The sequence below is a fragment of the Salmo salar genome, chromosome 08 (assembly GCF_965601325.2).
Source record: "Salmo salar chromosome 08, fSalSal1, whole genome shotgun sequence".
Lineage (NCBI taxonomy): Eukaryota > Metazoa > Chordata > Actinopteri > Salmoniformes > Salmonidae > Salmo > Salmo salar.
Window position 1 is genome coordinate 10305701 of NC_138298.1, and position 14598 is coordinate 10320298.

The following is a 14598-nucleotide window of genomic DNA, read 5'->3' on the forward strand; positions in this document are numbered from 1 at the left end:
GGAAAAAATGTAGTCCCTTTATAGATGTAATTTTAAGGCAGCAAAATGTAAAGACTGTGCTATTGGTGTATAGACTTTCACTGGACACTAGAGACCGAAATTATTGATACCCTTGATAAAGATGAGCAATAATGACAGTATAAAATAAATACTTCAAATACTGAGTTACAGTAGATTGTATGCTCAAAATCTTTTTGTTTAACAAGTAATACATTTTCTTCTCAAAAAGGTACGGGTTAAAATGATTGTAATTCTTATAAATAAAGTAGTTAAACGTTTAGTATTTGGTCTCATATTCCTAGTACTTTACACCACTGTGTATATGGTTGCATTGGTGGCCATGATTTAGCAGTGCCGGTGCACCGCTGATAAATAAATATAGGAAAAACACTGGTGTGTCGTCACAGTTGACTTCTTGTCTCTTATCTTGAGTAAAGGGTGGTATTAATGTATGTATGTGTATATTAACGACCTGAGATGAGAGTGATATCATGTGTTAAGAAGTAGCCTGTGTAGGTGTGTGTGTGTGTGTGTGTGTGTGTGTGTGTGTGTGTGTGTGTGTGTGTGTGTGTGTGTGTGTGTGTGTGTGTGTGTGTGTGTGTGTGTGTGTGAGAGAGAGAGAGTGAGTTATTGAGAGTATGGTAGCACTTTATGACTGTGTGTGTGTGTGTGTGTGTGTGTGTGTGTGTGTGTGTGTGTGTGTGTGTGTGTGTGTGTGTGTGTGTGTGTGTGTGTGTATGCTTGCACATGCTGTGTGTATATGTCATTGCTCAGACTAGAAAGGCATGTCGTGGAGTAATCCCATTAGGGTCTCTGTCAGGCGCGCTGCGGTGGTTGATATGATATGCATGTTACCTTAATACTCTATAAAAAAAAAATGGATTCAAGTGGGGTATATTTCTCAAGGGACTACTCTGCTATAATGGAGCAGAGATTTAGGGAACACACTCATGCTCTCTCTTAATCTCCCTTCTCTGTTTACTGCAGGATAGGGAGCTGATGCCTGAGGAGTTGGATGGTAAATCTTTGTTATTGATTATAGAAATGTATTAAGCAAGTGCAGTCCACACAGTGAGCGAGAGTCCATTTTACTAGTGCACTTAAGGGTAGTGCCAGCGATATGACGTCTTCATACGCAACGGGGCGACTACCTGCATACATAAATCAACATCAACTAAATTATAATCCTCCAAGAAGGACTATTGGCTCGCCCCAACGTGGCCACGCCTCAAGGGAGGGTGTCAATTTTGATGCGCCAATTTGGGGCATTCTTTACAGTGAATTCAGTTGTTGTTGATGTCTGTAAGCAGGAAATCGACCAACTGATGTCATATTGATGAGTATACCTTTAAACCTTTGTTAGTGAAATGAATAGTGCTAATGCAAGCAATATTATAGAACGTTTTAAGAAACAAAATATTCCGCAGGCATACAGTTTATTGTCCAAAATGCTTGAGTCTCTCATAAGCTCTACTTAACCTTGTGAGTCATACAGGACACAATGGTAGCTTGTAAATGTTACTGGCTATTAGCTTCTTGAAACATCATTCAGCAATACGAGTTTTGGAGCTGCTAAGCTGCTCGAAAACCACTGCACCACAATTATTGAGCACTGTAAATATTATAACATTGTACACATTGTTGTTGTGTGTGTGTGTGTGTGTGTGTGTGTGTGTGTGTGTGTGTGTGTGTGTGTGTGTGTGTGTGTGTGTGTGTGTGTGTGTGTGTGTGCGTGTGTGTGTGTGTGTGTGTGTGTGTGTGTGTGTGTGTGTACGTGCGTGAGTGAGTGTCTCAGAGCTGCAGGTGGCCTTTAAGGAGTTTGACTACGATGGGGATGGCTTCCTGCACTACAAGGACGTGGCCGACTGTATGAGGACCATGGGATACATGCCCACTGAGATGGAGCTCATAGAGATTATACAGCAGATCAAGATGAAATGTGAGCATGTGTGTTTGTGTGCGGAGGTGTTAGTGGTGTGTGTTTGGATGTGTGGAGGGGTTAGTGGTGTGTGTTTGGATGTGTGGAGGGGTTAGTGGTGTGTGTTTGGATGTGTGGAGGGGTTAGTGGTGTGTGTTTGGATGTGTGGAGGGGTTAGTGGTGTGTGTTTGGATGTGTGGAGGGGTTAGTGGTGTGTGTTTGGATGTGTGGAGGGGTTAGTGGTGTGTGTTTGGATGTGTGGAGGGGTTAGTGGTGTGTGTTTGGATGTGTGGAGGGGTTAGTGGTGTGTATGTGTGTGTGTGTGTATGTGTGCGTGCGGAGGGGTTAGTGGTGTGTGTTTGGGTGTGTGTGTGCGGAGGTGTTAGTGGTCTGTGTGTGTGTGTGTGTGTGTGCGTGCGTGCGTGCGTGTGTGCGGAGGGGTTAGTAGTGTGTGTGTGGAGGGTTAGTGGTGTGTGTGTGTGTGTGTTTGCAGAGGGGTTAGTGATGTGTGTGTGTGTGTGTGTGTGTGTGTGTGTGTGTGTGTGTGGTGTGTGTGTGTGTGTGTGTGTGTGTGTTTGCAGAGGGGTTAGTGATGTGTGTGTGTGTGTGTGTGTGTGTGTGTGTGTGTGTGTGTGTGTGTGTGTGTGTGTGTGTGTGTGTGTGTGTGTATGCAGGTGTGTGCGGAGGGGATAGTGGTGTGTGTGTGTGTGTGTGTGTGTGTGGAGGGGTTAGTGGCGTGTGTTTGGGTGTGTGTGTGCGGAGGTGTTAGTGGTGTGTGTGTGTGTGTGTGCGGAGGGGTTAGTAGTGTGTGTGTGTGGAGGGTTAGTGATGTGTGTGTGTGTATGGAGGGGTGTGTGTGTGTGTGTGTGTGTGTGTGTGTGTGTGTGTGTGTGTGTGTGTGTGTGTGTGTGTGTGTGCGGAGGAGTTAGTGGTGTGTCTGTGTGTGTGGGAAGGGAATAGTGGTATGTGTCAGAGGAGGCTGGTGGGAGGAGCTATAGGAGGATGGGCTCATTGTAATGGCTGGAATGGAATTATTGGAACAGAGTCAAACATTTGGTTCCATATGGTTGATGTGCTTGATACCTTTCCATTTATTCCATTCCAGACATTACAATGAGCCCGTCCTCCTATAGCTCCTCCCACCAGCCTCCTCTGGTGTGTGTGTCGTGTTTGACTCATGGCTCTCTCAGGGGTCTGTGCATGTGCGTATGATTGATGTCTCCCTCTAGGAAGTTAGAGGAGGCGGGTGTGTGCATGTGTGACACGTGTGCGTAGGACTAATGTCTGTTTTTGAAGTTTGGGATATTGTGTATTTGATTGATGTCAGGTGGAAACGGCACTTTGTGCGTATGTGTGTGTGTGTTTGTGTGTGTGTAATCTGATGTCTCCCTCTCTGTAGGGGGCGGTCACGTGGACTTTGATGATTTCTGTACTGAGCTGATGGGCCCTAGGATGCTGGCTGAGACAGCTCACATGATGGGGATGAGGGAGGTACGCAGTGCTTTCAAACAGGTGCGAGAAGGACACTAGGAAGTGTGCAAAAGCCACGAGATGTGTGTTTTCAAGCAGATGAGATCGCCCCTAGGAAGTGTGCAAGATCCATAAGAATGTGCTATCAGACAGGTCAGAGGACCCTACGGTGTGTACAGAGTGCTTTCAAATAACTTTTTAAAAACCCAAGCAAGTGGTGCATTCTCTAATCATTACGAATGATAACAGTGTGAAAGATAAAGTGGAACGGACAGCATTTTAGCAAAATGAAATCGTATTCAAATCTGTTCATATACACCCCCAGGAAGAATATGACACTTAAAAAAAAAAAATTCTGACAAGCGACCACTTAGAGATGGTTATTTTCACGTTTTTCATAAATTCATAGAATGTTTGGAAATTACGATGAGTAAATTATTTGCGAAAGTTCTATAGTAATATAGAGTGGGAAAGCGGCCGTGCGTTTGGACAATTAATAGACACTGCAGTAAATAAAACCGAATAAAAATATCGGTCTTGTCCAGGTCCGGAGTCTACACAGACCTGTGCGCCATAGCCAATCAGAGCTGCAGTAGGCCTATATACAAATAAGCCACACGGGCCTGCCTTCATTCACTTTGAACTGGACTGTGTGTTTACAGGCCTAATCAACAGCATGACTTTAGATCATTAGAACACATTCGCCAAAAGCCACAAAATACACCTGAATGGATTTCTGCAAATGTGTAAATGCCACGGTAGTGCTCTTACATTTGGGAACTTCACAGTCCTACTGATCAAACAACCATGAAAAGGTAGGCTCTCTCGCCCTCAGTTCTGCACATCAACAACAACAAGATCAACACCTAATTCTAGCCAGAGCTAGATGAGATAGAATCTAACGAGGGAACATTAGATAAACCCTCTCAAACGTTTTCAGTTAGTTGGCCGTCAAAATTGCACTGATAAATGATGGGGACTAGTAGTCTGCTCCTCCTTCTGCAGCTTGCCTGCCAATGCATGATTGTCCCAACCCACGTTTTGACAACTGAACGGGAACTTGCCTGCCTGCCTGCCCGCCCATTTGATCGATGCCAAATACATGTAATGAACAACTAAAAGCAGTGTTAAACTCAATCAGTGCACGGGCCATATTTAAAAAAAACACAACAAATTTGCGGGCCAGACATAGCCTATTTGTTTTTACAAAAAAAACGTGCAACTGCGACCTAAACTGGCCATTGTTTTATTCGAAAAAATATGGCCCTTTATAATGTCCATTTATGTACATATGATAATGTATATCGACTTTTAAGATATTAAAACAAAAGAGATAAATAATATTTGTCCAGTCTTTGCTGCTATGCTTGCAGATGTGCATAGTATGCTGCGACCCTAATCAAAAAGTATTCAATAACTCCAAATAACAAAAACGTAGCTATAGGTTGTTGTACACTTAAAACATGTTGAATGCAGCATTGCTGTATGGAGCACTCAACATGTATTGTAGTTGAGTAGCCAGCCTAGGCTACTGTTCGAATGTTGCTGTAATAGGCCTACGAGTTTCTCCTTTGCATGGTGTTTGTTGCATGTTTTCTTTCATAGATGAGACAACTTGTGTCCAATTCCACCTGCGGGCCTTGTGTTCGACACGTGTGTGTTAGCCTATTAACCAGGTTATGTCTGACTTGTGATCATTGCCCTTGCTAGTTTGATTGTACTGTCATTTCCAGCCTTAGTTACAGTCGTCTGTTTTTTTCTCTCAAAATATTGAGTCATTGAAACTTAAAACAGTGCATCCCGAATGGGCGGAAGCAGCAAACAATGTACCAGCTGTGATATACAAAGGCCAGCTGTGATATACAACCTGATAGCAATGTTTTTGGGACTACCAAGAAATGTATTGGTGAATTACATGAATCATGCATTGACTTGCATCCATCTATTCTGGCAATAATGCCTTATTGTACGTCATGGAATTTTGAGTCAAATAGAATCTATTATTAAAACGTCTGGTTATTGGTTTTGAGGCAGAGACTGGGAATTTGATACATTTTACTGACATTAGGATTGTCTGTTTGTGTCATATCTGCAAAGTAGTTAAAACGCTGTCACTTCAACCTACCTTTGTAACATCTGCTCGCACTGCACTGACACATCTACCTGTCCCTCATCCTCTTGCTTGTCCTCCACCTCCCTGTCCTCTGTTTCTGTTGTGGAAGTTTTTAAACCACCCTTTGCCTTGATGACAGCTTTGCACACTCTTGCTAAGAAATTCCACAAATTAACTTTTAACAAGGCACACCTGTTAATTGAAATGCATTCCAGGTGACTACCTTCTGAAGCTGGTTGAGAGAATGCCATCATAACAAATGACTCAAGTAAAAGTCAAAGTCACCCAGTAAATACTACTTGAGTAAAAGTCTAAAAGTATTTGGTTTTAAATCTACTTAAGTATCAAAAGTAAACGTAATTGCTAAAATATACTAAAGTATCAAAAGTAAAAGTGAAAGTATGAATAATTTCTAATTCCATATATTAAATAAACCAGACGGCACCATTTTCTTGTTTTTTAAATTTACGGATAGCCAGGGGCACACTCCAACCCTCATACATAATTTACAAACTAAGCATTTGTGGTTACTGAGTCTGCCAGATCAGAGGCAGTAGGGATGACCAGGCATATTCTCTTGATGAACGTGTAAATTGGACCATTTTTGTTCTCCTGCTAAGCATTCAAAATGTAACAAGTACTGTACTTTTGGATGTCAGGGAAAATGTATGGAGTAAAAAGTACATTATTTTCTTTAGTAATGTAGTGAAGTAAAAGTTGTCAATAGTAAATAGTAAAGAAAAGTACAGATACCACAAAAAACAACTTAAGTAGTACTTTAAAGTATTTTTACTTAAGTACTTTACACAACTGTCTGTACCCCACACATACAATTTATCTGTAAGGTCCCTGAGTCGAGGCTCAGTCGAGGAGTGAATTTCAAACACAGATTCAACCACAAAGACCAGGAAGATTTTCCAATGCCTCACAAAGAAGGACACCTATTGTTAGACTGAATATTATTAATTACACTTTGGATGGTGTATCAATACTCCTAGTTACTACAAATATATAGGCGTCCTTCTTAACTCAGCTGCTGGAGAGGAAGGAAACCGCTCAGGGATTTCACCATGAGGCCAATGGTGACATTAAAGCAGTTACATAGTTTAATGGCTGTAATAGGAGAAAACTGAGGATGGATCAACAACATTGTAGTTACTCCACAATACTAACCTAATTGACAGAGTGAAAAGAAAGAAGCCTGTACAGAATACAAATATTCCAAGACTTGCATCCTTTTTGTAACAAGGCAAAGCAAATAAATGTTTGTCCTGAATACAAAGTGTTATTCTTAGGGCAAATCCAATACAACATATTACTGAGTACCACTCTCCATATTTTCAAGCATAGTGGTGGCTGCATCATGTTATGGGTACGCTTGTAATTGTTAAGGACTGGGGAGTTTTTCAGGATAAAAAAATTCATGAAATGGAGCTAAGCAAAGGCAAAATCTTAGAGGAAAACCTGGTTCTGCTTTCCACCAGACACTGGGAGATGAATTCACCTTTCAGCAGGACAATAACTTAAAACACAAGGCTGCAGTTGCTTTCCAAGAAAACAATCTTTAATTTTTTTTTTTACATTTTTGTCATTTAGCAGACGCTCTTATCCAGAGCGACTTACAGTAGTGAATGCATACATTTCATATTTTTTTTCTCCGTACTGGTCCCCGGTGGGAATCGAACCCACAACCCTGGCGTTCCAAACACCATGCTCTACAATGAATGTTCCTGAATGGCCAAGTTATTGTTTTGGCTTAACTCTATTTGAAAATCTATGGCAATGATCAACAACCAATTTGGTAGAGCTTGAAGAATTTTGAAAAGAATAACGGCAGATGTTGCACAATCCAGATGTGGAAAGCTCTTAGAGACTTACCCAGAAAGACTCACAGCTGTAATCGCTGCCATAGTTGCTTCTACAAAGTATTGACTCAGGGGTGTGAATACTTATATAAATAAGATATTTTTTATGTTGATTTCAATAAATTAGAAAAAATGTATTTTAAACATGTTTTCATTTTGTCATGGGGTATTATGTGTAGTGAGATTTATTTTTTTGTTATCCATTTTGAATTGAGACTGTAACACAACAAAATGTGGAGTAAGTCAAGGGGTATAAATACTTTCTGAAGATATTGTAGTTAGCTAGAATTTTTTTGCACAATTGCACTGATTAGCTAGCTAACTAAGGTTAGCAGGTGCAGTCAATTACAGATATTTAAAGGAGAGAAAGCTAGCTCTTGCGCAAATACTAGGCTTGCCAGCGTACACTGTAACAATTCTGACAGTTCTCTTTTTGGAGATAAATCATGGGAAATATATCTTAAAGACCCAATTTAGTCCAAATCTGATTTCCTATGTTTTATGTATTAAACACAAGAATAATACTGTGAAATTGTGAAAATTATGATAATGCGATCTAAGAGCGGTTTGAAAACAGCCTGTTTCGGTGGGAATGAGTTTTGGCCTGCCGGGCGATATGGCTAAGAAACTATTTTTGTTTCTCTTTGACCATTTTAATTGAAAACAATCATAATAATGTATTTGACTGCTATGCAGAAATGATTTGATTTTGAGATTAAAATGTCTGCATTGGACCTCCTAGCTATTGGTGCTACTAGCTAGCTAGCTAGCTAGTTACATAGGGCTGCCAGGTGAACTGGCACAGATAAGTTTAAAGGGCTCAAGCTATTGATACATTTGTTGCAATTTTTGTAGACGAGCCAGACCATACCTTTAGGGAGCCAGACCAGTGATGCAGAGGCATGTTGAGCGTACACTTTTCCGAATGAGAATTAAAAAACAAATAAGAAAAATAAGAAATATAATAAACAAAATTATACACATGTACTATTTAAATCTCTCAGCCAAACATAAGAATTAATTGAGAAAAGTTCATAAATATCTTCTGCTCATTTACGAACAGTTTATATTGAAATTATTGATTTGAAATCCAAGTCACTTCCTGATTTGACTGATTTGAAAATGGAATTGACACAAATTATGGTTTGGCTTTGCAACCAATCTCACTCCAGAACAGGGACCTAGACTTTTGGGGGCCCTAAGTGATCATTTGCCCCCCTCTGCAATTCTACACATTTTAGTATGGAGCGGAGAAAACTCAAGGTCAAAGCCATGGTTCTCATAGTTAGGACTTGGCACCTTATGCTCTCTGAATTCCTGAGTTTGGTTTAGACCTTCGTCAAGAACATGAAAGTGTTAGAGTTTATACTTTTTGGGGTTATTCCATTGGTTCAATTGCGCAGGGCAAACTAAATCAAGAGCATCTCAAGTAACTGAAAGTATTTGAACCAGGTCTGATTTGTTCCTTCTCACTGCTTAATTAACTTAATCAACAATAATTAATTGTAACTGATCTGCTACATAAAAGTCATTATCAGCATAATCATCCTCATCTTCATCCACTGCCCTCTGTCCGTCCGTCATCATCATCATCTCCCCTCCTCTCGACCCCTCCTCTCCCCCAGTTTGACAGCAACGGGGACGGGCGCATCACCTTGGAGGAGCTGAAGGACAGCATGAAGGCCCTTCTGGGCGAGAAGCTGAAGAAGGGCGAGCTGGAGGAGATCCTCCAGGACATCGACCTCAACAAGGATGGCGGAATAGACTTTGATGGTGAGGGGAGTTGGGAAGGTTGATGGGGGGGGGAGAGAGGGAGGGGGTAAGAGGGACGGAGGGGATAAGTGTCAAGAGAGGGGAGAGGATGAGGGAGGAGCGAGGATAAGGTAGGAGAAGAGAAAGGACAGGAGAGGGAGGGGACAGAAAAAAAGTAGGTCCTAGGAGAGAGGAGGGGAGAGGAAAAGAGTGCAGAGATGAGCACAGTGGAGGTAAGGTGGGTGGATAACCCAATCCAATCTCATCAGTAGTGCATTAAGGCAATCATTACAGTGGACATGAGTCAGGTATGGTTGCTCATGGTCACGTGATGAGGTAGCCCCGCCTGCGAACTTCAAAAGCAGTGTCTGCCCTTAGACAAAATGGGAATTTCCTCTTGGTCTAATGGTCTAAAACAGGGTTCCCCAACTGGTTGCACGCAAGCCGAATTTGGCACGTGGTTGATTTTATTTGGCCCAGTGTTTTCTGATTAAAAAAAATTGATATTGTTTTTATTTTTTTATTATTATTTTTGGACATAAAATACTGTAAAAACACCATGAAATTAGCTCCAAGTGATTTTAATTTCGGAAATCGCATAATAGAGAGATGTATGTGATTGTATACAAATGTAAGCAAGGTTTAAAATTATTATGTTTTGGTGAAATATTATATCTATTTGGGCTTCTTGCGGCCAATTTGGAGTCTACAAATTATTTGTAATTATGTTCCGGCTCCCTGACCATCCATTCAAGAAAAAATCAGCTTGTGCCTGGATCTAGTTGATGATCCCTGGTTTAAAACGTTGGCTGCCCCTGTGGGAGATCCGGGATCATATCCTGCATGTTACATTGGCGCCCAACGTGGGGGCGGTCTCTTGTGGGGAAGGAGTTGTGAATGTAGCGAGCGTGGTTGCTAATGGTCAGGTGATGAGGTAGCCCTGCCTGCGGGGGAATTTTATTTTGGTCTAAGACGGTTACTCCCGTGGGAGACCCGGATCCATGCATGCACAGTCACACATGGCACAAAAAACATTTGGACTGCGCAAGGACTGTATACATGCACATGGATACACACACTTAACTCTCAGTTATGCCACACTTCACACACTTTCAAACCAGCACACACACACACACACACACACACACACACACACACACACACACACACACACCTCAATAACTAAAACAAGACCTCTCTCATGTCCCTCAGTAATCCCCCCACAAAACGCATGCTTGTGTTTGTCCTAGCCAGTCAAGCGAAGGCCCAATCAATAATAATAATTGGAAACATGTGGATGGGAGTCTCTGCGTAAGCAGGGGATCAATAAGGAGGTGGCCCACGCATTATCAACAATTAGCCCTCTTGGGGCGATCCAACTAGCCTGATCCCTCTTACTGAGCCCTTCAGCCATCTCGTCAATCAATTGTTGAAGTTGCACACCTATAGCTTTAGAAGACCAGACATTGTCTGAGATCCAAATGCCACCCTATTCCATACATAGTGCACTACTTTAGGGAATAGGGTACCATATGGGACACAGCCATAGAAGTCATTCAACAGTCATGTCCATAAAGAAGCATAATGGAAAATGTAACCAGAATTGACCGAGGGACTGAAATTATGGGATGGATGGGTCCTGCCTATGGTTGTTTAATGGCTACTACTGGCTGGAGCCATGGTGTGATTGACAGGTGGATAGATGGATGTTTGATTGTCAGATGGGAGGCATGCTGAGGGTGCAGGGGACACGATGAGATCGGTTATGCTTGGTTAACCGATTGGTTTGGAGAACTTTACAGACAGGGAAACAGATATGTAGGAGAGGGATGATGGGATGCAACCTGGTCTCAGAGCATTTCGTATGATTCTGTATGTAAATCCGAGACACTCCATTTAGTATATGTTACATTTCGTATATTTTGCATTAATTTGTGGATGTCCATCAGCCATTTTGTATGATATTATCAGGTTTCAGGTATGACCCTAATGCAGACAGTATCGTAGAAACAAACGTTTATTTCTAGTACAGGGGCAGGCAAACGACAGGTCAAAGGCAGGCATGAGGTCAGTAATCCAGAGAGGCTGCAAAAGGTCCAGAACAGCAGGCAGTCTCAGGGTTAGGGTAGGCAGGGGTCAATAATCCAGTGAGGTGGGGCAAGGTATAGAACTACATGCAGGCTCAGGGTCTGGGCAGGTAGAACGGTCAAACCAGGAAGGACTAGATAACAGGAGCAAGAACAGACAGGAACAGGGAAACAAATGCTAATAGGTTTCACGAAACAAAACGAACTGGCAACAGACAAACAGAGAACACAGGTATACATACACAGGGGATAATGGGGAAGATGGGCGAAACCTGGAGGGGGATGGAAACAAGCACAAAGACAGGTGAAACAGATCAGGGTGTAACAGATATGTTGTGAATTATAATTGGGATTATATGTTACGAATTAGCAAAGCGTTTGATATGTTACAAATTCTAGTAGGTGGCTAACGTTAGCGAGCTCACTAATGCTAGCTAGGCTAGAGGTTAGGGTTAAGGTTAGGGTTCAGTTTAGGAGTTAGGTTAAAGGGTTAGGGTTAGGTGAAGGGTTAGCTAAAAGGGTTAAGGTTAGGGGAAGGGTTAGCTAACATGCTAAGTAGTTGCAAAGTAGCTAAAAAGTAGTAAGTAGTTGAAAACTAGCTAAAATGCTAAAGTTGTCTGTGATGAGATTTGAACTAGCAACCTTTGGGTTGCTAGACATTCATGTTATCCTGTTGGGTCTAGGGGGCAGCATTTGCACGTCTGGATAAAAAAAATGTACCCGATTTAATCTGGTTACTAATCCTACCCAGTAACTAGAATATGCATATACTTATTATATATGGATAGAAAACACTCTAAAGTTTCCAAAACTGTTTGAATGGTGTCTGTGAGTATAACAGAACTCATTTGGCAGGCAAAACCCTGAGACATTTTCTGACAGGAAGTGGATACCTGATGTGTTGTATTGACTTTAAACCTATCCCATTGAAAAACACAGGGGTTTAGGAATATTTTGGCACTTCCTATTGCTTCCACTAGATGTCACCAGCCTTTACAAAGTGTTTTGAGTCTTCTGGAGGGAGATCTGACCGAACAAGAGCCATGGAACGATGATGTCCCATTAGACACCTGGCGCGCGAGTTCATGTTGGGTACCCTCGTTCCAATACGTTATAAAAGAGTATGCATTCGTCCACCTTGAATATTATTCATGTTCTGGTTAAAAAAGGCCCTAATGATTTATGCTATACAACGTTTGACATGTTTGAACGAACGGAAATATATTTTTTCCCCTCGTTCATGACGAGAAGTCCGGCTGGCTTACATCATGTGCTAACGAGACGGAGATTTTTGGACATAAATGATGAGCTTTTTTGAACAAAACTACATTCGTTATGGACCTGTGATACCTGGAAGTGACATCTGATGAAGAGAATCAAAGGTAATGGATTATTTACATAGTATTTTCGATTTTAGATCTCCCCAACATGACGTCTAGTCTGTATCGCAACGCGTATTTTTCTGGGCGCAGTGCTCAGATTATTGCAAAGTGTGATTTCCCAGTAAGGTTATTTTTAAATCTGGCAAGTTGATTGCGTTCAAGAGATGTAAATCTATAATTCTTTAAATGACAATATAATATTTTACCAATGTTTTCTAATTTTAATTATTTAATTTGTTACGCTGACTTGACTGCCGGTTATTGGAGGGAAACGATTTCCTCAACATCAATGCCATAGTAAAACGCTGTTTTTGGATATAAATATGAACTTGATAGAACTAAAAATGCATGCATTGTCTAACATAATGTCCTAGGAGTGTCATCTGATGGAGATTGTAAAAGGTTAGTGCATCATTTTAGCTGGTTTTATGGTTTTGGTGACCCTGTCTTTGACTTGACAAAACATTACACACAACTCTTGTAAATGTACTGTCCTAACATACTCTAAATTTATGCTTTCGCCGTAAAACCTTTTTGAAATCGTAAAACGTGGTTAGATTAAGGAGATGTTTATCTTTCAAATGGTGTAAAATAGTTGTATTTTTGAAAAATTTGAATTTTGACATTTATTTGGATTCAAATTTGCCGCTCTTGAAATGCACCTGCTGTTGATGGAGTGCACCACGGGTGGCACGCTAGCGTCCCACCTAGCCCCAAGAGGTTTTAAACACCTACCCATCCACCTTAAGTAACAATCTTTCTTATGTAACCATACCAAAACGTAACATATCATACATACTAAATGGAGTGTGTTGGATTTACGAACAGAATTATACAAAATGTTCTGAGACCAGGTTGTGGGATGAATTCCAATTCAACCCCTATAGTCTCAATATCAACCCTATGCACACGTACAGTATTGATCGGAGGGGGTCAGATGGGTTTAAGCAATATTCCCTGTGATAGGTTGGGTGTAGATTACAGCATATTGCTTCATACCTGTCCAATTCTTCCAGAAATACTTGTGCCTGGGGCCAGTTGTAGGTAGGGGTGTGGGCTTGGGGTCGATTTGGAAACGCAATTTGGACACAAATGAACTGGTTACACTTTATTTTACAGCCCCACTATGTACCGCGTTTTAACTAAGGTCGTTGCACCTACTGAATTCTTTGGATTACTATAAAGTACCCACATTTTGTTTTTGTAAATACAAGGTCCATAGAGCACAAACACTACTGTAAAAATGACTGTCATATAGGACTGTAAAATCAAGGGTCCCCCTCAAAACTAAAATGGTCCCATCCTCAACCCCCCTCCCCCCAGCGGACAGAATGGAACTGACATTGTCATTATCACACCGTGACTTCTAATGGCATCCAATGCATTTTAATGAGGGCAGATGTAACATGGGGTTTGTGTCTTATGTTGTCCCCTGCAATATCCAGAGCCCCCTGATTCTAATCAATGTATCTGGTGCGGTGTCTGTCTCCGTCTCCCCCTGCAGAGTTTGTCATGATGCTGTCCTCGCGGTAGCAAGCCTCAGCCACCAAGCAAACTAACTAACAAGACGCACTGGATGAGGTCTGGATCACCGAACAAGTGGCATCATTCTTGTGTCAATGTCCTGTAGCATTGTGCAGGATTTTGCATATTCATCAGATTTTAGATCGGAATGGTTTTGCAGTGTATAGACTTAGATTGTAAGATATCAATTTAGGTCAAATTGTTGCCTTTATTTTTTAATTTTTTTTACAATAAAACTGATTTAAGCAATGCAGCAGAGGACAAAGGGTGAGTTATGAAACATGACTAGTGTTACATCGCTCTTACATAGCAGTGGTGAGTCTATGTCGCCACCTTGTGGAAACATTCTAAACAACCAATTGAAAAGTTTGGAAATGATTGGTACATTCAGTACAGATGACGTAACACCCGATGCGTAACACTGGGATCGGATGGTTACATTGACAATGGGTTACATTCATGGGTTACATTTAGTCCATACGTTAAC

General features: G+C 41.4%; 1 protein-coding gene across 2 annotated transcripts; it reads left to right on the plus strand.

Moving 5' to 3' along the window:
* The first annotated feature begins 889 nt into the window (after positions 1-889).
* Positions 890-14439, plus strand: LOC106609965 (calcium-binding protein 1). 2 transcript variants are annotated; one of them, XM_082978368.1, is made up of 4 exons: positions 890-1939; positions 3318-3430; positions 8992-9139; positions 14092-14439. In XM_082978368.1, exons 1-4 carry the CDS (start codon positions 1870-1872, stop codon positions 14118-14120), a joined length of 360 nt encoding a protein of 119 aa, XP_082834494.1. In that variant the 5' UTR covers positions 890-1869; the 3' UTR covers positions 14121-14439. The 2 variants fall into 2 exon arrangements, with proteins under 2 accessions (XP_082834494.1, XP_082834495.1); XM_082978369.1 differs by having other exon boundaries at positions 903-1939; positions 3318-3409.
* Positions 14440-14598: the final 159 nt, after the last annotated feature.